Source organism: Lissotriton helveticus, chromosome 12, assembly GCF_964261635.1.
Source record: "Lissotriton helveticus chromosome 12, aLisHel1.1, whole genome shotgun sequence".
NCBI classification, from domain to species: Eukaryota; Metazoa; Chordata; class Amphibia; order Caudata; family Salamandridae; genus Lissotriton; species Lissotriton helveticus.
Genome location: NC_136073.1, coordinates 42,797,220 through 42,823,427, shown reverse-complemented (window position 1 = coordinate 42,823,427; position 26,208 = coordinate 42,797,220). Strand labels below are relative to the sequence as shown.

General features: G+C 48.0%; 1 protein-coding gene across 1 annotated transcript in view; it reads right to left on the bottom strand.

Annotated features, from left to right (window-relative positions):
- GIGYF1 (GRB10 interacting GYF protein 1) overlaps positions 1-26,208 on the bottom strand; it is a 1,662,840-nt gene that overhangs the window by 722,511 nt on the left and 914,121 nt on the right. The window contains exon 16 of the mRNA XM_078668650.1: positions 16,185-16,351. Within this exon, the coding sequence (XP_078524776.1) occupies positions 16,185-16,351 (167 nt within the window). The remainder of the gene's footprint in view (positions 1-16,184; positions 16,352-26,208) is intronic.

Genomic DNA, 26,208 nt, shown 5'->3' with positions numbered 1-26,208 from the left:
GGTGCTCACTGTGCATATGCCGGCTCAAACCAGTTCCTGGGGCACACCAGCCCCTGAGCTGGGGAGAGACCGGACAAAGGAGAGGGGTGTAACCACCCCCCTCCTAGTCCCACCCATAGGGCAGGACTTAGTCGTGTGCCAGCCCCTTTTCTTAGTATAAAGATAGGAGCAGGCCCCCTTCCCAAATTAGATAATCTTGGATCTTGAAACTACTTTCCACGAAAGGAACTCTTGACTCTTCTGAAGACTCTCCCTTGTGGCTAAGGAGTAGCCACCCTGCACCAGCAGGCACCATCGAAGCTCTTGCGGTTTGCTGAAGTCCATCCTCCGGATCAAGACTGCCCAGCTCGACGAGACCCGGTTTTCCCTCCATCTCTGACCTCTACCTACATCATCCAGCACAGCTGAGATTCGTGGGTGCGACGAGACCCGTGGGACCGGCCATCTTCAAGACCTGCACGACGCTTCTCCAGCACGACCCCCGAGAGACCCTCGAGTAAGTGCACTGGGGTTTGAGAAGCCCTAACCCTAAGCAGCTCCAGCACCGAAGTCCAGCCTCCCAGCATCCACGAGATCTGCGTGGGGCCCTTCTGCTTCCTTGCTGCTTGCCACGTTGTCCGGTCACTTGCCCGTTGGCTAGTGACCCTCTTGACGACGTACCACGACGATTTCACCGCTGGTCTGGTTGCTCCAGACTAGCCCTTGCTCCCCTCCAACAGAGGAGCACCCTGGACCCTCCTGGTCCACTCCAAACGCCATCTTGAGTCCACCGCGTGGGCTTGCCTTTGCCAAGGCTTGTTGCTCCAATCCTGGTTTCAGCAGCGCCGACAGCAGACACCCTCGTGGGACAGCTCGCCCCTCCATCCTGGTCGCCGACAACGCCTCCTGGTCCGAGAGACTGCAGAGCCAAGCGTCGCCCACTCACCTGGTCGAGGTGCCCTCATCCGGTGCCATCCTGGTGCCCATATGATCACTGGCTAGTGATTAAGAACTGAGTCCACTCTGCTTTCAGGTCATCTTCAACTCCGATCCAGGCTTGGATCCCATCGAACTTCATCACTGGTCGCCTGCCAGCAACTTCTTCTTTCAGGCTCCATAGACTAACGAGGATTCCCGACCTCTTTTGAACCCTATGCAGCCGCAGCCTCTGGGCTAGGTAACTCGAGCATTTCGGTGCTCCAACGTAGGTCCACTATCTAAGTGTCCAGATCATTTTTCGTTTTCAGCCTAACTGGTCGGATTCGTCCGATAACACTAACTTTACGAAATCTAGCATCCATAGACTTCTTCCCGCATCCCGCATGAGAGTGCACACTCTGCACCCGATCTCCCTAGGCCTCCTGCTCGTAATCTTAAGGTTCAGTAGTGTAGTTCTAGCGATCCTGAAGCCCCTGGATCTTGGTACTTACCTGCTAGTATTTCGCATTCCACTTTTGTAGTATATGGTTTTTCGTGCCCCTCGGGCATTTGTGTAAATTGTGCAACTTTAAGTATTTTCTAAAGAGTTTTGTATTGTGCTTAGCTCCCTGACTCATAAAGAGTTCAGGGTAGAACTGTTATTAATAAATATCCTATATTTTTATAACAACTTGTGTGGTGTCCTTTCACTTGGTGTTCAAGGGGTATATGTGATGGTAAAACAGCTGGCTTAACACGCCCTCTAGAGTTTAGCCTGAAGACTGCTCGTGTCCATGCTACTAGGATAGCTGGTCTGAAAGGTTGACTTACAACCAATCATCAATAAGGGTTGTTTGGTATGATACAAAGTGATCACTAGAATAGTGAGCACTATATATCAGGCCAACTTTTCACAGCGGTCTCACGTAAAGATTAAATAGAGTGGGACTCAACGATGAACCCTGTGGGACCCCCAGGGCCAACGGGTAGGATTTGGACTTGCCGGGTGGAATCGCAACCTGGAAAGACCTTTCCGTGAGAAAAGATCGAAACCAGCATAGGGCAGACCCCTTGACACCTACTTCCTCAAGTCGCTGAAGCAAAATCCTGTGCGAGACCGTGTCGAACGCGGCACTTGGGTCTAATAGTAATAGTGCCGCTGTCCGACCCGCATCAAGCACAGAACGCAGGTGTTCGACCATAGAAAGTAGGGCCGTCTCCGTGCTGTGGCCCGCACGGAACCCATTCTGGGTAGGGTCAAGAATGTTGGCTCTGGTAAGATGGTCTGCCAGGATACCGTTCACATAGGCCTCAGCAACTTTTGTGGCCCAAGGAAGCAAGGAGATAGGGAGATAGTTCTCAGGTTTGAGGGGGTCAAGGGTAGCCTTCTTCAAAATAGGTGCAACTACGGCCTGCTTCCACCTAATGGGCACTACACCTGAAGAAAGTGACAGATTGATCAAAGACAACACCGGAGTACGGTCAAAGTCTTATGTGCGGGACTCAATGCACATTATCAAACTATTAGAGAACCAGCCATATGACAACACCATACAGTTCATGGTAACTCTGGATGTCTCTTCGCTATATACCTCGATATCACAGAACGAGGCCATAGAAATCAAAGGAGCATTGGATAAACGTCCGGCACCCCACTGGATCCCCACGAGCTTTTTGACTGACCTACTGGAGATCGCAATGAAGAAAAACTACTTCCTGTTTAAGCAACAGTTTTACTACCAGTGCAAGGGAGTAGCCATGGGCGCGACATATGCACCCAGCCTGGCGAACATATTCATGGATCATTATGAAGAGGTACACTTATATTCCCATGAAAACCCATACATAGATTCGATATCTATTTGGAAACGATTAATTGACGATGTCATTATGATCTGGTCGGGTACGGAAGATGATCTACAGAAGTTCTTTGAGTGGTTGAATGGGAGGAATAAGGATATCCAGTTCACCGCAACATATGATCGAGAAAAATAGCTTTCCTTGACCTCTCATTCCAAGTGGAAAATGGAATGATATACTGTGACCTCTACAGGAAATCAACAGAGAGGAACACCCTGTTGAAATAGGACTCTCACCATCCTCGCAGCCTTCGCGACAACTTACCATATGGACAGTACTTACGCATGAGGAGGAACTGTTCCAGACGGCCCGACTTCTTCAAGGAAAGTGAAGTACTGACCAAACGCCTCCGAGAACGCGGCTATCCACTGGGCTTGCTTAAACGTGCCAAGAAGAGGGCCTGGTACTGCCCTAGAGAACATCTACTGAACCCCAAAGAAAAGAAACCCACAACGGACAATCTAGTCTGCGTCACCACTTTCCACTCAAAGAGCAACATGGTGAAAAAAACTGTACTGAAATACTGGAATTTAGTTGCACCAGAACTCAAAACTGATGAGCAACCACTGTTCGCATTCAAGAGGGGCCGTAACATAAAAGACAGTATTGTTAAAGCCTACTTGGAACCCCCAAAGCCCCCCCAATCTGAGGGATCAACTGGGGTTACCACCAATCTTGGGTCACTTCAAATGTGGAACATGCAAGGCGTGCCCTCTCAGTATGGAGGGTGGTTCCTTTTCCTATGAAAACAAAGCATATCGTTTACCCTCTCTGACTAATTGTAACACAACTAATGTCATTTACATAATCTGTTGTCCATGCAACTCAATATATGTAGGGCAAACGAAACAAAAAGTCAAAATGAGAATGTTACAGCATATGAGCAAGATTAGGTGCAAAGTTCAAGGAGCTCCCCTAGTGGAACACTTCAACAGCCACAATCACAACCCCGAGGACATTCGCTGGAGAGTGATTGAAAAGATCAACACGAACCCGAGGGGGGGTTCCATAACGCTTGCCCTAAACAGAAAAGAATGTAAATGGATACACACCCTGAATTCTGTAGCCGCTGGCTTGAACGAACATGAGGAGATAGCAAAGCAGATGGGGTTACTATAACTCAATTGAGGCCCCCTTGCAGATTCTGTCTTTGCTTGAACAGAGTGGCCCCTTGTCTCACTGGTCCACTGCATGTAGCATCTTGTTCAATTTGCATTTATGGGCATCTCATTTGCGCACCTCCCTTACACTAGAAGAATAGATCCTTACATGCTTCACCGTAATCGTGATGGACTTGACCCTCACATGTACTGATTGGTAATTCTAATGCTTATTGTGGATACACTGCTAATTTTTTTTTATTTGCACTGTTTGTTAATCATCTCCATACCTTATACAATGACACCATTAAGCGCTACATGTATAAAATGTGGATACAGTGCTAATTCTTATGTAAATCATAGATGTGGTTACCAATTTGCAATGCTTTATAATCGTATGTAACGACACCTTGAAGAGCGAAACTATCTTGTAGCATTGAAATTCAATCGAGCCTTTGACACTCTCCCGCTTTTCCAACCAATCCCGCTCCACTAGCACCACACGCGCCGCGTCACGTGGTTACCTAGCAACGAACGTGCTCTGCGTACACGCTTGGTTGCAATACTCGCCCCGCCTGGCTCGAGTTTCAAGCTGCACTTGGACACAGCCGCTGAGAGCGAGTGTTAGCCTCCAACCGCTGAGAGCGAGTGATAGCCTCCAACTGCTAGGTAAGACATTAGCGCCAGTAATCCGAAGTCAATCCACGCATGCCTTCATGATTCGGATTATCCCCACCTGTATTTATTGACCCATGAGCACTCCCAAGTACCGGGGACAGCCCGTAGTTACAGTATAACCGCTCGTATATGACATCAGCGCCAGTCACCCTTAGGCAACCCACGCATGCCTTCGTGACTCGGATCACCCCCCTCCGGATTTATTAACCAATGAGCATTCCTAAGTTCCTGGGACAGATCACAGTCACAGTATAATCGCCCGTAAATATCCCGGCATTGTCCTAGTGTCAATTAAGTAATTCACCAGTTAGACCACAGTCACTTCACGGCCACCCCTGCAGGCCTCACAACTTAACCAACCACCGGCAGGTTTTAACTCCACAAAACTGCACCTTTTAAACTGAGCACCTTTGAGCATGTGTAGCAACTCCTGCTACATCCTGACTTTTACCCTCCTCCCTCACAGATACGACGGGCCACTGAGCCATATCAACCAGAGGAACCCCTGCTTTGATTTTGAAGTGAGTACATTGATTGATTCCCAGTTCACCTTGGGTTGCCACTTAGCTTGGCACCGCCAGTCTCTCTGATACTCGGTCTCTTCTTTTCCTGCAGACTGTCCTTCCCCTTCTGTCTTGAGAAAGACCCGCCGTGACCACCTACAGGGGCACACTAGGGTCGAAACGTCGACGCATCCATAGGTTCAGAATCACCAGGATTCCCGCAGAAATCATAGGAATCCCTGGCTGAGATCAACCCATCTTCTGACCAAACTTGAATTGTACCTGTATATACACCTGTTTGGATTCATGTCCCTACACTGTATATATTATCACGTACACTGAGCACTTTTTTCACAAAAAGTCACAATTTATATGACGGTCTTGCTATGTACTCAAAACTAATCCATGAATGAAATAATTCGGATTTGAATAGAAGTAACCATGTAATAATAGTTACAATACAATACCTTGACCTTATGACTTTGTTTGTTTGTGTTTTGAGCATTGATTTCTCACTTAACACTAAACCTTGTATCAGAGAGTTGATTTGTTTTCATTTGCATCTAGGAGCATAGTCCAAATAATCTGCCTTACCCAACAGAACCAATTTTTTGTTTAACCATTCTGGGTAGGGTCAAGAATGTTGGCTCTGGTAAGATGGTCTGCCAGGACACCGTTCAAATGGGCCTCAGCAACTTTTGTGGACCAAGGAAGCAAGGAGATAGGGAGATAGTTCTCAGGTTTGAGGGGGTCAAGGGTAGCCTTCTTCAAAATAGGTGCAACTACGGCCTGCTTCCACCTAATGGGCACTACACCTGAAGAAAGTGACAGATTGATCAAAGACAACACCGGAGTACGGCATAGAGGTAACATTTTCCTAAGCTGAGCCGGTTAGAGCGGATCTGCAGGGGAGCCCGACTTAATTTTTAGACTCAAGGAATCAAAGGCCTCATTGGTCAAGGAAGGCAGAGTGACAAGACACTCGTCATCTCCCAAGATACATCTGGCCCGCTCTAGATTTAAAGAGCCCGTCGGGAAGGTTCGATAGATGGCTTGCACCTTCGAGGGAAAAAAAAAGAGGCCAGACCCTCACAATGGGAGTCCGAGCAAATATCTGCTGCCATTGTCCTCTTAGCCATAAGGTCCTTTAATACCTTGAATACAAGTCGAGGGGTTGGGGCTGTTCTGAAACTCCTGACCATAATAGGCTGCTCGAGGTCTGCATACCGCCCTGTGGTAGATCTTAGTTTTAACAAAGTAGCAGGCCTTTAGCTCAGGATCAAACGATTTTCTCCACAGCCTTTCAGCCTGCCTGCAGGCTCTTTTAAGAGACGCCAAGGTACTGTCGTACCATGGACTACGCTCTTTAGAGCGCTGCTTAGCCCATACCAGAGGGATCAGGGAATCGAGGGCGCGGGAGATCCACACACAAAAGGAATCATATCCGCGGTCAACATTGGTGACTGGGCCCAGGGGTGCCTCCTCCAACAAATGGTAGAAGTCCTCTAATTTTAGTTTGCTCCAATGTTGTTTAAAAATTGATCTGTCTTGAGATCTAAAAGGGGGTTAGCGCTGAAGAGATCGACGCTGTCGTCGTCGTCAAGATCAGCAACTGCTTCCTGGTGACAGGAAGGTCCTTGCCAGACACTGAGGTTTTGCCCTCTGAGGACTTTTTGAGAGTCTTCTTAGGAGGGGTGTCTGAGGGGCTAGGGGAAGTAACCCTTGGCCTCTTCAAGGAAAATTGTGAAGTACCAGAAACACTCTCACCGTCTTCTGACACCAAGTCGTCTGTTCTGTTCTTCAGCCTGTTCAGCCAGAGTAGCAGGCGTCCTTCTCGGTCTTTGAGGGTCTTGTTTGAGAAGGTCCTACATATTTTGCAGTCCTTGGGTTGATGGTGAGGGTAGAGGCAATACAGGCAGGTTTCATGTTTGTCCTCTACATGGAGCCTCTTTCCATACGAGGAAAAGGCTCTAGAGAGACCCTTTTTCTGGCCATCAGCCATAGTGTAAGAAGTTGGGTAAATTCGTTTTTTAAAGTAAGAAGAAAAAATCCTGAGGAGAACTCAGGTGGAGACTCCCTAGCACAACGTGCGGTAGAAAATCTGAGAGACTTGGGCTCCTGACAGGAAGGTTCTAGAAGGAGGTGGTAGCGGATTGGTTGGTTTCTTTACTTTGGTCCTTTTTACAAAAGGACACAGATAGGCCACTAGGGTGGGACCCTTGGGCCTACTCTGTTTTGGTCCTTTTTACATAAGGACGTTGATGGGACACTAAGGTGGGATCCTTAGGCCTATTCTTTTCTATGTATGTCTCTAGGACATTACTTTTTTATATACCGGAGGCTCCAGTCTCGACGACGGGGAATGATTCAGGCATGTGAATCTATGAAAGACAGCCAAATACTGGATAACCAATGTTATCCTCTGGGGGAGAAGGGTTTGATGGGTATGACTGTGGGTCAGGAATATCTGGTGTATCCTGTGGGTTTGGGTACTCCCAGTCTGTATCATCTATAGGGAATGGGAAATGCTCATCTGTGTCTATCCCTCTTCCTAAACTATACTCATCATCATGCTGAGGTGAGTGTGAGGATAAAGGAGGAGCATGTGAAGGAGACATCTGTGGTGAATTGTTAGGAGGAACAGGAGATGAAGGAGAAGGAAGTATAGGTGAAGAAGGGTGCATAGGGGATGTGGCAGAGTCCTTCTTGGCAGGAACCACAGGTGTGGGTGTTTCAACTGCCTTCCTTTTCTTGTGTGGTGTAGTGGACACGTGACCTGTTTTTGGGTCAATGTAGATCTTCTTTTGCAGAGGATCTGGCTGTAAAAGTCTTTCTCCTTGTGGAACCTTTGTCGGCGCCGATTTTTTCGGTACCGGATGTGAGAAGTTGACCTGGTATATGATGTTCACTATTCTAGTGAACACCTTGCACCAGTACAAACAACCCTTATGGTGATGGTTGTAAAGTCAACCTTATAGACCAGCTATCCTAGTGGTAGCATGGACTGAACAGTCTCTTGAGACTCTTGAGGGCATGTAAAGCCAGCTGTTTCACCATATGTAACCCCTTGAATATCAAATGAAAGGATACCACACAGGATATATATAAAATATATATGTATTCATTTACTAACACACTCCTCTGAACTCTTTATGAGATCAGAGGCAACAACACAACAAGTTACTTAGTCAGAATACGTTAAGTTGCACAAAATACAGTTAGGCCCTAGGGCCGAAGCAAACCATATACTAAGAAAGTGGTACAAGTACCACGTCACGAGAAAAGGAAAGGCCTAGGGCCTAGAGAATCACTGGGACTACAATATCTGACCCTTAGGTTAGGAGTAGGAGGCCCACAGGCGGCGCGTGCAGGGTCTTTACACACACGTGAGAGTCAATGTTAAGTCAATGGGAACTTAGAGTTTAGAAAAAGAAGGATTTAGGACACTTCCGGTCTAGCTAGAAGGAAACAACTAAAAACCTAGACACTTGGATAGAAAATACCAATGGGAGCACCAAAGTACTCACGTTACCTCACCCACAGGAAGCGGGTGCATAAGTGTGAAGATGTGTCGGGTTTCGCCGTTGAAGTCTATGGAGCCTGTGAAGAAAGATGCTGCAGGTGACCCGGAGTAAGATGTCCGGGTAGATCCAAGGGTGGATCGAGGATGAAGAAGACCTGAAAGCAGAGGGGACAGTCTGGGTCACTAGCCAGTGACCGCGTGGAACCAGGAAGGAACCAGCCGACATAGAGGAGCAATCAGGTGCTGTCGTGAAGCTTGTCTCTTCAGCCACGCGGACCAGGAGGAGTTGAGGACGACCAGATGCTGGACAGGAGCTGTCCCACAAAGGGTCTCGCAGATGGAGGGGTCGAATGCCAGATTAAAGTCAACAAGCCTTGGCAAAGGCAACCCACGCAGGATTCAAAGAAGGCTTCTGGTGCAGACCAGCAAGATCTGAGGTGCCTCACCTTTGCAGGGAGGCAAGGGCCAGTCTGGAGCAACCAGACCAGTGAGTTGGTTCAAAAGGATCGTCGTCACAGAGGCTACTAGCCAACGGGCCAGCAACCGGACAACGCGTCGAGCAGAACACAAGCAGAAGGACCCCACGCAGAACTCGTGGAGTGTGGAGGTCGGATCTTCGGTGCACAGCTTCGAGGATACCTCAGGAGCTGCACAGTTAGCAAGTTGCAGGCTTTTCAAGATGTTTGGTCCCACGTGTCTCGTCGCCTCCACGGATCTCAGCTATGCTGCAGACGTGAAGAGAGGGTCAGAGAGGTCTGGAAGTCTGGGTCTTGTCAGACTCCGTGGTCGGGTCCCGGCGGGAGCGTCGACAAAGCAATCCGTTGATTTGCTGGATGGTGCCTGGTTGCCCGGGGTGGTCACTCCTTGGCAACAAGGGAGATTCTTCAGTCTTCAGCTTCAGCAGAACGTCGAAGGTCCAGAGTTTCGTATCAAGTTTCGATTCCAGGATTACTCTAAAGTCCAAGGACACAGCTCCTACCTTTATACAGCTAAAAGGGGCTGCATTAGTTCCTAGGTCCCTCCTATGGGTGGGACCAGGAAGGGGGGGGGGGTGATTACACCCCCTTTCCTTTGTCCAGTTTCGCGACAGAGCTGGGGTGCCCCAGCAACCGGTTTGAACTGGGGTATGCATGGAGCACCTAGTGTGCACCAGGCAGCGTCTCAATCTATTCAGCCCTCCCTGTCCCAATTCACAAAGTCCTGTCTGGGGTGGTGCTCGCACCTCCCCAGGCAGGAAACCTATTGTCCAAACCTCCTTAACTGGAAGGACTCCCAGCAGCAGGAGGTCAGACTTGTGTCTGTGGCAGCAGCGTCCATTTTGTGACGCTGGGGCTCTGGTTAACTTTAAGCGGGGGATAGTCAAAATTAACATGTCTTCTCCCTCTAGAAGGGTGGAATGCTACCCCCGTCACCAGAATTGGCGAGGGGGTAGTATTCCAAAGCGTATGACACCTTACACGATATGTTTAGATAAAGCCAAACCAAAGTTAGCATTCAACAGCGAGGATTATAATGCACTTAAGAGTATATGGTATGGCGATATCATAGAACAGCTATAAGGACATGGTTCCGCAAGCTGCAGACAGGCTCCGCTCATGCTAGAGAACCATCTCACATAACCAAGCACTCTGCCTCCAGGATTGTTAAGGCCTGCCATAGGAGTGACTTATAGGTTACGGTGTGTCTATTTATAAGGTTAGATATAGGAATACTATACCTAAGCAAGGGGTGATTACACGACCTTGCCCCAGCTGAGTGATCAGCCAGTAGTGTCAGTTTGAGTGGCCAGCCAGGGGTGGCATAATACATGCTGCAGCCCCTGGTAGGCCTTGGTTACACCTATGCCCCGAGTACCTAGGGTACACTTCTACAGGGGCTGACAAGGTGAACCAATTCTCAAATGTGGTTGTACCTAGAGTAGATGGTGTGAATTTAGAGAGTGCATCTGGGCTGTGGGTCTGATTAGCAGGCCCACAGCCACATCTAAGTCGAAAACCAGTAAAGCAAAAGCAAAAAGTGGGGGTGACCATAGGAAGCAGACCCTACTCTCCTACACCGGACGAGGTTGCTATTTATCTTTAGCCTTAGGAGTTGGTAGTGTCCTTTAGCGTCGTTTTCGGCACCGAAGGTGTTGTTTTCGGTGTCGTAGGCTGTTTCCAGGGCTTTGACGCGTCGGAATCAGGCCTCGTCGGTTTCGGCATCGAAGATGGTGTCTCCGGAGTGGAAGCTGGTCTCCTCGGCTTCGAGGCGTCGGACGCTGGCTTCGTACCATTGTCTTTAGAAGTCGACGGTTTCGGAGCAGAGACTTCTTTCGGATTCGGTGCCGAGGGAGCTGGTGGGATTGGCACGTGCGGCTTGCTCGGTACTGAGCTACCGGAAGGCTTAGTTGTTTTCTTCGGAGCCGGGCTCGATGGTGGGGCTGTCGGAGGGATTTTTCGGTCGCGACTGGGCCCCGGAGGCGGAGTGTTGACCTTTGCCTTCGGTCTGGGTGCTGTGTGTGGTGCAGGGGAAGTAGAACTCACGCGCTGGTATGGAGTTATCTGAGTCGTCTGCCTCTGATACGATTTGGAGCCCATCGGAATCTTCTTCAGGTACGAGTGGAACATCCTCGTCGAAGATGTCCACCAGTTCCGGACCTGATCTCTGCATGTCGTGTCGACGGGCCCTCCGATCTCTGATGGTTTTCTTGGTTCGAAAGGACGCGCAGGCTGTACAGCTGGATTTGTCGTGTTCTGGCGATAAGCAGAGATTGCAGAGTTCGTGGTGGTCACTGCGTGGAAATTTGCTCCACACCTGGGGCCTCTCTTGAATGGCGTCCTTTCCATGAGGAGTAGGCCTCACGGCGTGGATAGGCCCAACAGCCCGCGTCGACAACCGGAATCGAGCTGATGAAATCGAGACTATGTTAGTCGGTATCTAAATTAGTTTGGAGAGTTTTGGGAAGATTTTTGCGCTTCGAAGTGCTGGGAAAGTATTTCTAGCCGGAGCGCAAAACTTTCATCCGAACCCAGTGGCAGAAAAAAACAATCAAAGGATGGAGCCGATGCCCATGCGCACTATCGTCCAAGGGAGGAGTCACCTATCTCGTGAATACAAAGACTTCTTCCAAGACGACAACAACATGCAATCATCCGAGCCCAACACCAGGTGGCGATCTAATGCTAAGTGTACAATCTGCAGCTCATATGCCTCAAACATACTTTTTTTCAAGTTGGGAGGCCACACAGCTAAAGTGGCAAACTCAACTTCCCCTTCTGTGACTAAAACAGCTTCAGTGTGAACCCTGATTTGCTTTGATTACACAGTTGAGCGCAACTGGCAATTGGCTACACCAGTACTAACTGAAGGAGGCCTAGGGGACTTTCTTGTTAGGACAAGTAGCATCTCCAGTCAGGTGTCCGAACTTCTTACAGTTGAAACACCAGGCCTTTTGGGGATCAACGTTTTTCCCTTTGCATCTAAAATTGGTCTGGAAAGAGTTCTGGGACTCACCCGCTGAGCAGGCTTTTGGCGCCCTTTAGAAGACTCTTGGTTTTTGTCTTTGGGGTCTCACCCCCTTTCCTCTGGGGAGGTTTGGTAAACCCTTTCTTTTGGTTGTTACCCTAGTCTTGGGCCAGTGGTCTGCCTTCTTTCCCAATTCTTGGGGAGAAATTAGACCTTGTTCTACCAGATGTTGATGCAACCTTTCATTAATGCAATTACTTAAAATATGTTCTTTCATAAAAAGATCGTAAAGTCCATTGAAAATATGCACATTATTTTCATTTAACCAACCATACAGTGTCTTAACTGAGTGGTCTATAAAGTCAACCCAGGACTGGTTTTTGGTTTTGTAAACCCAGGTGAATCTAATCATATATTCCTCAGTTGTGAGCTTAAAGCCCTCAGACTGTTCTGTCTTAATGAGGTCATAAGACCCAGCATTTGCCCAAGTAAGCCTGAGGAGTCTGTCGCTGCAGTTATCATTTGTGAGAAAGTGCCCTCTTTCTGCATGGTTGCCCCCACTTTTTGCTGAACTGCTGATGTACTTTGAGTGTGCCCAGGGCTCCTGTTAATCAGGTACCCAGGGTCTATGTTCTTTCCCTAAAACTGCATTGAAGCCTAAACCCAGCTGGCATCTCTGGCCACAGGTCAGCCCCTGGTAGATGCTACCACAGGTACCCAGGGTACTGTGACCAGAGAAGGCTTCTAAGAGCTGCAGCACTTATTGTGCCATCCTTAGAGGTCCTGTGCCATTACACACTCACACTGGCTTTGCTGACTGCTTGTTTTGGTGCAGAACAAAGTGAAGAGTAGACATGGTACACATCTGTGTGCCATGCCTACAACCCACTGCCCTGGCATAGGTCAGTCAACCCTCTAGCTGGATGCACTCTACCAGTGGTGAAGATACAGGTGAATGAGCCCTGTACCCTACAGTGTCTAAGTCCATTCTTAGTCATTGTAAGTGCAGTGCTGCCATTAAGAGTATATGGTGCTGGGAGTTGGTCATTACGAACTCCACAGCACCATAATAGCTACGCTGAAAACTAAGAAGTTTGGTATCAAACTTCTCAGCACATTAAACCCACACTGATGCCAGTGTGGGATGCAATGAAAAATGCACACGGAGGGCATCTTAGAGATGTCCCCTGAAAACTAACCCGCCACTAGTGTCCAGGCTGAGTGGCTGCTTTAAGGTGCCACTACCAGACATGTTTCCAAAACCCTGGGTCGAGAGCATGCTGCTCTCTGGGGCCTGAAACTATGCACATCTTGGGACAAGGTGCCAAGCCTCCTTCCCAAGGATGGGCAGGGTTCACGAAGGGTAAGCCTCAAAGGCTTGCTGCCTTTGTGAGCTTCCCCAGGCCAACTGGTCCCCACCAGTCTGACCCCCACCTCTGCCAACTCCAGATTTCGAGGTGAAGCACAACTCTCAGTCCACGCCCTCTTGAAGGTGTGTGTGTGTGTGTGTGTGTGTGTGTGTGTTCCCCCCCCCCTCAGCGATCCTGACCAGAGATCCGGAGGCCCCTGACCTGCCTCAAGCCTCCAGCAAACCCCTGCAGCCTAAATCCGGAAGATCCCCCAAGCTGCGACCAGATGCTGATAAGGAGATCCGATCACAAAGGCACCCCTGCACCTGACGCCCCTCAGCCTTGGGTGGCCAAACAGACTGCCTAAACAACCCCTAACTTCCCAAATTACCTCTCGAAGTGGTGGTCGCACCCAGAAGACCTTCGTCCCAGAGTCTGCAGTGCCTTTGCAAACCAGAGGTTGCCCATTGCAAACAGGGCACCAGACATCAAAACAGCACCCGGCCGGCCTGGGGGTGCACCTTTAGTGCTAATTTGTTTCCCCATTTGCCCGGAGCTGAAGTCCAGGAGTTTTGCTCCCACAACCAAGTGGCTTGCTCATCAGCAGCCACCAACCAGAGACCCCCTATTGGAAAAAACTGGGACTCGGCACTCTGCACCCAGCGCTCTAGTTTCGCTGAGGGTGTAACGAGAGTGCCTCCTTGACCCTGGGGCACTCCTGAGGCAAACCCCAGATCAACTCCCCCTACCAAATACTAACCTTAACGCCGATAACACTATTTTCCTCAATAGGATAACATTGACTGTTTTTCTTGGAAAAGTTTTAGTGTGGAGTTTGAAAACCTAAAAAGATTATTTCAAATTACACTGCTTAACAAACACAAATGTACTTACTAAACGAGGAAGGGTTTACAGTGATGCGCTATGCAATGGCGCCTGCTCGTGTGTACGTGAGTGTAAAGCGGTTGTCAGTTAGAAAATGTGCCACAGATAACCCTGAACCCCTGAACCCCCGAGACACACACAAGGTCACTGAATAATGAGTACCGGAGGCCCATGCACACGTAATTCTAGTCTGCAGCTCAAATGCTGCATATCTAAAGTTCCAACAAGCATATATGCAACATAACAGTAATCCAATGTTGAGTGTTCTCGTCGTTTAATGTAGATCAGACGCCCAGCCAACACGTGTTTCGTCAGGGTGGAGACCCACGACTTCTCCAGGGCTATGGGACAGATGGACCGAATGGAGACCTATCTCAACGCCGGTTGTACTTCCGTCCTGGCTGAAATGGGTGAGTGTCTCCAGGTAATGGTCATCAATTTGAAAATGGATCGTGCCACGAAGAGTGAGTTCTAAAGAGTGACTACGAGTAAGTCACAGTGTTCTGCATGAATGCGAAGAAGGATGAAGCTCTTGGCCTTTAGCGTGAACCTATGTGGCAAGCGGACAGCGAGTACGCGGAGGATTCCCCGGACCTGCGGCGATAACCAGAAGTTAATTTACTTACCTGTTTGCAGAAAATGTCCCAGAGTAGTATCTAGGTATACTACTCGGAGTAAGAAAAGTAATTCAAAAAGTAACTTACTTGGTATTTTACTGAAAAGCCCTTTCAAGTTTATGTACTGTATTTACAAAGTATTGCATTTCCCTGCACCCATACTGTATGTCAAAACAAAGTGCATATGCAATTACAATTCAAACGTTTACAAACTGCATTACTACTGTGAAGTATTTATTGCTCACCGGTGCCTGGCTTGCTTGCTGCTAGAAAATAAAAACTAAAAGAATATTTTTATACAAAAACAATTGGTCTGAAGTGCAGTCTGAGTGTGTGAATTCATCCGAGTGTGTACAACAAATGCTTAACTCTGTCCTCAGATATGGTCTTACTGCTCGACCGCTCTACCACAAATGGAGAGTAAGGTTTTATCTAACTTAACTCTGATTACCTTTGGGGTTCCACTGGACTCTGTGCACACTAAACCTCACTTTGGTTTAGTACATAAAGAGCCAGTTTCCTATAACATGCCACCATCAACTTCAAACGCAACTCCTTTACCGACTTCGGCTTTAGTTTCTGACAGGAGCCACAATCATCGGCGTCTCTGAAATAAAAATCACATACAAATTGTATGCGGGTCCGTCACCGACATGTCAGCTACAAGACCCACAAGCTTTGAAACCTGTAGACATTAGACCAAGGCAAAATCACAAGGTGTCGAAGCAGGTCAAAAATCGAACCAAGGAACCGATTCTGCGACACAGCGAGGAAAAAGAAGAAACAGACGTCTGCGCACCAGAGAGGACTTGTGGCTCCACTGACGTCATGACCGTAGTCTACGTAATCACAGAGCCCTATGATGCCATCCCGCTGCAATCAGATACTGCTGAAAAATTTCCTGACTAAGACTGGCGCCTGGGGAAAATTCAAAAGTTAAGGAATCTGGGGCTAGATGTCTATCAGACATTACCAATTAATGCTGTAGACTATGCATCCTTTCGAGAGGAGAGGAGAGATCGAGAGCTTCTGTAGTTTCATGCCAACAATTAACTTACTGAACTGTACCGGTGTTAAATTCCTCCACCGCCCCCCCCAGTGTCTTCGGACAGAGGGACTAGATACCTGTGCAACTTTATGATATGCTTATGTATGAGAGAGTCTACTATTGTGTAATAGTCAAACATGAGGTATGGGTTGTGATCAGTAGCCTGAGAGGTAACATGTTAAATAAACTCTTTAATTCAATCACATGTAGTAAAGATGGCCACATAAACAAATGTATCACTGTTTTAGGTAGAGGATGCTCGAGAGGAAGGCCCCCTTACCAGCAGCGGTGGTGGTGATGGCCCAGGAGCAAAAGGCACTCTTCCCCACATTTTGATAACTTCACCCAGGGGCTGGAAGCCCTCATCACACCCTCTCTTGACATGAAGAGTCATGGCAAAATACCCAGCTTGGAACCACTCTGCCATCTCCTGCGTTGTGAAAGGACCTGCAATGGAGGGAGACAGTGGGTCAGGCAGAATATGAAATCTGTTGTTCTGGAGCACCAAAGAGAATCTGTCAAATAAGAAAATAAAAACTGTTTGCAAGACAGCAGTTCACTAACAAAACCATAAAACGTTTTAAGACTAGTTTTCCAGTGTCATTAATCTCTCTGTACTCAAAAAATGTTACATTTATGGCAAAGGCAGGATCCTGGTACATGTTTTTCAAACAAAATGTTAATTACCTGTAATCATCAGTAACCAGCTTGTTCTAATGCAGCCAGACATACCATGCACCTGCCTTACAGAGTGTTGGGTTGGTTTAAATGAAGCTTTCCTTTCACAAAGTCTTTAATTTGACTTCAGATAAAAATAAAAATGAGTTTGGAACACATGCAAAAACAGAAAAAGTGTGTCCTGGCACTAGTGGGGCAAACTGAACAGAAAGACGAAGTTCGAAATTAAAGCAATAGGTTTTACATTTTTTGCATAAAAGATTTTGACAGTAAATTGAGTGAAGATTTTATGAGCAAGTATTCCAATCTTTGAAGGATGGAAATTACAGCCCCTGTCCGTGTGCTCTTCGGAATTTGGAAACCACTAAGTTTAGAAGAGCTAGGGCAGGAAGTTCTGGGTAGCTGCAACCACACCGAAAGAATCTGAAGATGGCGACCAAAGGTGGGAGCTTCCGGAGAAAACACGTCGATGTCACGAAGGACACCAAATGGTGGTATGTCGACGCCCACCTGGGCCATGAATAAAAAATTAAAAAAAGGGAAAAAACTACAATTCCGGACCTAACCACTAGATGGCGGAATAATGCACAGCATAGTAAATTCCGAAAGATTCACGCTGCAAAAATATGATCAGCAGTACTGTGAATATAAAAGGATAGTAGAGTTCTACCATTTTGCAATAGTCATGAACACATACATGGATATAAAATGCATGATGAAAAAAGCATGCATGCTCCTACGATGCCTAAGTGTACCTAGCATGTGAGTAGGTGTAAAGCACAGGATCCCTCTAAGTTTAGCCTAACCCTATTACCTGTAGCAAGAGAGTGTGGGACCACATCCTGGTCTCAATTTGGACACCCCGCAAGCGATGTTTATACCGCTGTCAGCTGGAGCATCTGCATGCAGGAGCCTCAGCGTCTCTGGTCAGTGTCGGCCTGGAAGTATGGGTTCCCTTTAGCTAACAAGAGGTGCTGTATTTATACAGAAAGTATCTAAGGTTCCTTTGTCCCTTGTTTCTTGTATTAGCCATTGTTGGGTATGAGGATGACATATGGGATGAACCATGTACGTAGATATGGGGAGGAAGGTGGAGTAGCCCCAGCTTGGTTTCCAAGAACCCTTATGAATATTTATTCATACTGTGTCAGTCTAAAGATGTAGTCATAGTATGCCATTGTTTAGGGAGACCCTCCTTCTGCGCCCAGGACTAGAACTAGGTAAAGGTTCAATCCTAAAAGCCTTGTTACTGTGTAGTGTAGGACAGGTGATGTAGGTAAAAGGGTATGATGTCACCTGGGCCTATATTAGGGTAACTATATGAAACATAACACCCACTCCTCTTCCGAATAGTCAACAATAATGAAATGCTAGCAAACCATACATTTTTACAAGGTAGCAGTGCATAAAATGATCAGTGAGCCACTTAAAAATATTTTGAAAACAATAAAATCATTTAAAAAACTGTTTAAGAGGGGATAAAAATCTTGAGTCAATATTGGAGTTGTCATTTAAGCCAAAGTAGCAGTTGAGTTTGTTTATATAATTCAAACCCCTAAATGCTTTTAGAAGGCCATGCTTTTCTAGCGAAAGTGTCAATTTTTAGGAAGTGTTCCTATTTTAGGAGTTTGAAATGAAAAAGGAAAATCCAAATTCTTTCCCAGCACACGATGAGCAGATTATAGATTAAGTGTGACGCAACATCGTCGTTGCTTACTGCCGCAGGGGATGGACCTTATAACACCTCGCAGAGTAAGTCAAGTAACAGGATATTACGAGTAACTGGATTGCTGACCTGATCGACGGCGGAGCCTGGAGCCTGGGGAGCACCGACCTGCGGACACATCGCGACGCTGGGACTCTGGACTTTTCCCCCTGTCGCGTCATTGGGATTGGGCGGCTGGGACTCCGGGAGCCTGCTGAGTGCTCCGTGATACCTGCGCACCACAGAAGAGGTCTCGCAGCGGCTCTGGGGAGGTGAGTGAGGCCCCCCGCCCCCCCCGACGGCTCCAAGGCAGAGGCGCGAGTTGGTGTCCCGGCTGCCGCTCCGTGCTTCCTGCACACCACAGAAGAGGTCTCGCAGCGGCTCTGGGGAGGTGAGTGAGGTCCCCCGCCCCCCCGACGGCTCCAAGGCAGAGGCGCGAGTTGGTGCGCCGGCTGCCGTGACTGGTGGCGACTGGCGGGAATTTGCAGAGAGGAGCCGCCAGTCGCACGCACAGGGAGTACTTCATTGCCCGCGGGAGGGCTCCTGAGGGCATCTGCAGCAACACCGGAGCGGTCCTGAGGGGACTGAGCAGCAGGAGGGCCCCAGGGACTGCACCGGTCTGTGGTGTCTCGAAGCTGCGAGCCCTGTACTACCTGCGGGGGGGCCACTGGCTGAGGGGGTCGTTCTGAGACCAGCGGGGAAATAGAACATAGGAACAGAACCGCCGGCTCCACAGCAGAATAGGTGGCGGCTGCAGCGGCTGATCGGCTGATGCGGTAAACTGTCGTCAGCATTATAACTACTCTTTGCTGCCTAACTCAACAGGCGTAAGCTGGAAAAGGTGGCTAACTCGACAGGCGAATGTTTGGAAAAGGTGCTTACTCTGCCCCATTCGTTTGATGAAAAAGGTATTTACTTTGCCCCATTCGTTTTTCGTTTTTTTCGTTACTGTTTTTGTGCAAGACATCTTTGCTCAAAATGGCCGGAGCCATAAACTGCAATTAATTGCCCCCTCGCACCGCCTGAGTCCACGAGGCCCCTCAGCAGCGCATCCTGAGATAACTAAGATAACCAGATTGAAGATAACACTCGCCTGGAATGCAAGGTCCGAGCCAACTGGAATAGAATGTGAAACTGCTTTCCCTGCCTTGAAAACAGCAACAACCAAAAGAGGACTAATGACTCAACCCCCCTACTTGGCGGCCGCTTTGGCGGCCATCTTGGACTAGTCATTCCCACCAGTTGAACATTAACCTAAGAACTGGCCATTTATACCAATCCCACCCATCACAGTCTTTGCATAGCGCTGCATCTAATTCTTCATGTGACTAACTGTCTGCCTTTTATTGCAGTATTATATATTTAATGGTATTTTACACTTCTTACGTAACCTGCTCTCATGTTTTACTGTCTGCCTTTTATTGCAGTATTATATATTTAATGGTATTTTACACATTGTATATAACCTGCTCTCATGTTTTACCGGTTAAGCACTAGAATCTCAGTATCTATTGTAACCTAAGTTTGCACCTATAATGGTACTAGTATATCGTTAGCATTTAGTCCAGCAGGTATTTAGTACTCTATCCCTATTTGCATAGTGTACATTTTGTAAGCTGTTGTTTTGTAAGCATTTTTGTAAGCTGATCCCATCTCACTTTTATCCCTATTATGCACTGATTGCTACCTCATATACCTCATTAATTTGTAATCTACACCCAGTCACTTTATACTACTGGATTACATTGACGCCACCCTTACATTTTGGGTACTTCTGGACACTCAATAGCATCACGGTGGGGTCCATTTAACTGATTGCTACCTCATATTTCCTTTACTTCGCAGTGAGCTGCATCTACTCACTGTTTACTCCCGGACGACACCGACTGCTACCCCACATATTGGATAATTGGCCACTCACTAGTGTCCTATTCATTCTATGTAAGCTACGGTTGACATTTGCTTTTGCACACATGTATTACTATTATGCCCCTCGGATTCAGTAATTCAATAGTAGCTTAGCCCCATTTGTATATTGTATATGCGGTAAGCTACACCTATCTCACCTTCATCCCTATCACTCACCATTCTTTGTTCGCTACCTCATTCATTTATTTGTTGGTTCTTCGTTATAAGCTACCTCACGATGTTGCACTGACTACTACTACCTCATTGACTCCTTTAGTCATGTAAGCTGCACCCAGCCACTTTCTACACCTAGACTACACTGCTGTTACCTAATACATTCTGATGTGTAAAGTCTGATTCCACCTAACCGGTTCTACCTCATATTTTGTACATGGTGTCAGCTGACAGCTACCTCGCATATAGGCTACATTAGGAAAGACATACCTACGCACTGTTTTGTTTTGTTTTTCAACTGCACCGACTTCTACCTCTTATACATTTGTCACCCATTAATGTCACTCCCTAATGTCACTCCTTTGCCCTGTAACTAGCGGCTGACAGTTCTTTATTGTCGTACTATCTCCCACACCCAACTTCACTTCATTCCAAAATGGAGCTCAACGGCAAGAACACGTTTAGAATTAACTACCCTTCCACACTCTCCAAAAAAGCCACCAAACGTTTTAAACATAACTTCTTGCGGCAGCACCCTGAAATACCCTTTGCTGACACCTATTTCTCACCGGGTAAGGGAGCCCTGAATACTGATATCATCTTCCACACCGCACGCAGAGCCCAATGGAGAAAAGTGTTCCTATCCCTACTCACCGTCTCCACCACCAGGAAAACAACTCATGGCCTAACTCTCGCTATCACACCTTCCCGCCTCTTCCCTGGCAGGACTACCATTACTATCTACAACAACGGGATTGTCCTAATTCAATCTACGGACAAGAACCTGGAACTGCTAGACAACTTGCTCCCAAAGTTCAAAGAGCACCTTTCCAAGCTGAGGACCCCCACCCAAAATCGCACCAGCTCTATCACCCCTGACGTCGCCGCCTCCACCTACTACACGTTTACCGCCAGCACCCCAGTAATTGGCCCACCTGCTGTTAACGCCCCTCACTCCCCTAGGACAGTAACAAATCTCCCCACCTCATATACTAGCCGCCCCTCTAACATGACCCCTCTTATCCCCACTCATACTCCCGCCATCCCCCTCGACATAACTCCCACCCACATGGGGCATTCATCGGAACACACCACCGCTCGGAGTGTATCCACCCCCCCCTCCCACCTTCCCCACGGCGAACCCCGCTCCCTCCCCAGCCCCCTCTCCACTCCCACCCACGAGTCTCTCACACCTGACACAACATCTCTCACCCACAACACGCCACCATCTGAACACACCACCATCTGGAGTTTATCCACCCCCCTCTCCCTTCCCCCCCACGGCGGTCACCTCACCCTCCTCAGCTCCCTCCCCACTCCCACCCACGACACTCTCCCAACAAAAGATACAGAACATACCGTCTCCTTTACCTTAGCATCCCCCTCTCTCCCTCCTCCTATTCTCAGCCCGCACTACCCTCCAGTCTCCCCCTCTGTCTCCAGCCTCCACTCACTCTTCTTTTCACCGGCACCTTCTCCCACTGACTTCACTACCTATGCCTCCCACTCACCGCCTACTTCACCCACACCCCTCGCCCACAAACACGCCCACACTTTGAAGGACATCCCACTCATTAGCACCGCAGAACATTCCAACAACGCTAGCTTATCCCCTCCTTCGATACCCTGCCCGCTTTCCAGCTCACTACACAACCATTCACCAATGGCTCTCACCACCAACACCACCCCCAATGCACCTCCTGACCTGACTTTATCCACCCTCCAACAAATCAAAGAGGATTTTCGACAAATCAAAAAAGATGTCCACGCAATCAAAGACCTTCTCTCATCACAGCCCAGACTACCTCCCATCATCCCTCTACCCTACAAACGACGCACTACATACCCTCGCCTTCAACGACACCCGCGCTGGCCGACAATCCCCGTTCGCAATAACTCCCACCGCCCCCGTCGTGTCCTCAACACATTGTCGGACCGCGACCTATGCTCTCTCCTACGCTCTTAAAAGGAGCCCGGTAAAACACTTATCCAACACACACGTCCCCATACCCACTATTCTTACAGACCCTCTGAGGCTCCCAAAACTCAACAACAGAGGCTCCGTCCCTAACAACCTCAGGAAAGTTCCCCTCACTCTAGAAAGCTCGACCACCCTTCTCTCTCCCAAACTCAAATGCATCCTACTCCACTGTAGATCGGCCCAGAGACACTCCTCCGACATCGCTGATCTCGTCTCAGCTAGGGATCTGGACCTAGCCATTCTAACAGAAACTTGGCTTACTGAAGCCTCTACCCCGATTATGGACATACTAGTCCCCCCCAACTATCACATCATTAGGCTAGACAGGTCCTCAGACAAAACGGGCGGGGGAATTGCATGCATCTTTAGGAGCAACCTCTCCGTTACTAAAGTCACCTCCCCCTCCCTCTCCTCCTGTGAACTCCTCTGCCTCGACATCACCAGTGAGGGCAAACAAGTTTGTGCTTTACATCTCATCTATCACCCGCCTGGTGACAATCTCATATTCACCCAACAACTCATGGACATGATCACTTCTAATGCCGGTCGGCAGACCACCCAAGTCTACCTGGGGGACTTCAATCTCCACTGGAACGATCAGAAAGACACAGTGGTGAATAGTCTCAAAACTTTCCTTAATGCGCTTGACCTCACCCAAATATGCGACAGCCCAACACACGACAAAGGCTCAATACTTGATCTCATCATTGCCAAAGCGAATTCTACACAACTGGAGGCGATCCTACCCTGCGACTGGTCTGATCACCACATTATCACCTTCTTTATCAATGAAAAAGTTAAACCTAACCCGGCTCAACCAATCAAATCCAAAACATGGAAAAGGGACATGAAGAATCTTAACCCCTCTACCCTGCCTCCCCACCTCGGCAATCTCCTCATTCCCCCTTCTGGTGCCACGGATGTCCATTCACTGACCGACCACTACCTTGAATCTATGAATACAATAGTCAATGAAGTCGCCCCACTGCAACTGAAGAGTCTCCACCAAAACTTCTAACCCCTGGTATGATGACAGACTCAATGACTACAGGCGTACTATGCGACTGGCAGAGCGCACCTGGAGATCGGACCCTTCAGCACTGCACCTCAAAAGGCTTAAAAACAAGAGAAATGCCTACTTCAGGAAAATAAAGCGCACAAAGATGGACTTCTTCAGCCGCCAGCTGGATCAAGCAAAAAACAGGCCAAGAAAACTGTTCGAACTAATCAAGACCCAAACAAAAACACAACCCTCACAATCAAACAGCACAACAAGCGACACCCCACACTGTGAAGCCTTCTCTGCTTTCTTTAAGCTAAAGACAGACAACATAAGCAACGACCTCATCATGGATGTAAGCCGATTCCCCAACCACACCAGAATGGCCAACACTCAACCTAAAAACAAGGCATCTTGGCTGCACTTCGATACCTACTCGGAAGAAACAATACACAAACTGCTCTGCACCCTGAAGCCCTCTAATCACCTCACAGACCCTCTACCTGCTAATGCTGTAAAAGACTTCATCCCCTTGCTCCTCCCTCTCTGGACCAAAATCGTCAACTGCTCCCTGCAACAAGGCCTCATTCCAGACTCCCTCAAGATTGGGCAAGTCACGCCTATACTCAAGAAACCTACAGCTGATCCGTCTGACCTAAACAATTACCGACCCATCACCAACATCCCCACCCTGGCCAAACTACTGGAGAAATGTGTCCAACTCCAACTAACGAAACACATTGACCAATTTGACCTCCTCAATTCGCATCAATCAGGCTTCCGAGCGAAACATAGCACGGAATCAGCTATGACACATAATTGATGATGCCCTCCAAATTCTTGACCGCAATGAGTCCTGCCTCCTCATCCTTCTTGATCTCTCGTCAGCATTTGACACGGTCAAACATGAGAACTTGCTGGAGCTGCTAAGCACTAGAATGGGTCTATCGGGAACTGTTCTCAAATGGTTTTCGTCCTTCCTTCACAACAGGTCTCAGAAGTTCAAGATCGACAATGTGCTATCTTCACCTGTGCCTGCAGATCTAGGTGTTCCACAAGGATCCTCCCTCTCCCCCACATTGTTCAACCTCGTCATGGAACCGCTCGCCACCTTGCTCCAAGCTTCCAATGTCCAATTCCATATGTACGCCGACGACACACAACTGTACCTAAAGCTTCAATCCCCGGAAGATATCAAACATCTGAATTCCACGCTTATTAACACTCAATCTTGGCTAGCCGATAACCACCTCAAACTAAATGCTCTGAAAACTGAGTTCCTACTCATCTCACCCCCGGAGAAAATTTCCACCACCCAAACATGGCTCAACAACCTTACAGCACTCAATGTCCAACCCACCATCGTAGACTCAGCGAAATCTCTAGGCATCACACTGGACGCCAAGCTCAACATGCAGCAGCATGTCAGCAAAGCCACAAAAGCAGCTAATTTCCAAATCAACACACTGAGGAAAATGAAACCCTTCCTCCCTGCTGAAGACTTCCAAACTGCTGTACAAGCGTTAGTCATCCCTCGAATAGACTACGGAATTGTGGCCCTCAGCGGACTCCCGCTATCCACAACAGCACCCCTAAGAGCCTCCCTGAACGCTGCCGCAAGACTCATTACTGGCTCAAGAAAACATTCGCATATATCCCCAGACTTAAAGTCCCTAAAATGGCTGCCTATTGAAGCCAGAATACAGCTAAAAATTGCAGTTATGACACACGCGGTGCAAAACAATGCACCCAACTACCTCGCTCAAAAGTTGTCTATATCAGGAGGTTCGAGATCCAATAGAAGCTCAAAAAATCTACTCCTGAAACCTCGTAGATTCCGGAAAGAGAAAACTTACAAGCGCTCCTTTTCAGGAATGGCACCCAGGATCTGGAATGCGCTCCCTCCTGAAACAAGGCGTATCTCCTCCACTGCACTCTTCAAGAAAGAGGTGAAAACCATCCTACTGGCCAAAATCTCCTGAACCTTATAGGTGCTGGATCAGAGACCCAGCATTGCACTGTTTCAATGCACACCTTGTCTTTTGGCAGTATACCTCTACTTAATGGGGCACTACTACGCTACCTTCATACTACCGACCAAGATATGATACACGTGGATCACTGATTCACCCTCCCGATGCCCCCACTCAGTGCTCCTTCTATACCAGAACATTGGTATAAACCGTCCACACACCCAAGGTGTACCTGAACACCTCTGTAGTGGGATCAATGATTTGTGCTGTCTTATATTACTGCTTTACCTGATTGTACATTGATATGTTCTATGTATATTATTACTATCTTATCATGATACTGCTTTACCTGATTGTACATTGATATGTTCTAAGTATGTTATTACTATCCTATCATGTTAGTGACTGCTACGTTGCTCCCATTACCGCTGTTCATTCCTACTGCCCCTACCCTGTCTCTGTGAAGCGCTCTGATATCTGTAAGGATCTTGTTCGCGCTATATAAAACTTTGAATAAATAAATAAATAAATGGAGCACAGATGATATTCAGCACTGCCAATAGCTGGTGTAGAGGCAGAGGCAGTTGGTGCTGTAGTCGATATCTGGGTGCTAGTGGTGCTGGTGGTAGTGCTAGTGGAAGAGCTGATGCTCAACAGTTGCAGCAAAAGGCACCTGCCGGTTCTCGAGGAATGCAGCCATCAGGACAGGAATACACTGGGGACATTGCCGAGCATGGGACCTCAAGGGTTCCAACCTGGTGTTTAAGTCTACAGGCATGTCCGTTGAAAGGGTCAGACAGAGGTCCAACACACATTCTTCACCGCAAAACAGGCAAAGAACAGGTAAGATGCAGTCCATCCAGACTGGTCTAAACAATAGAAACC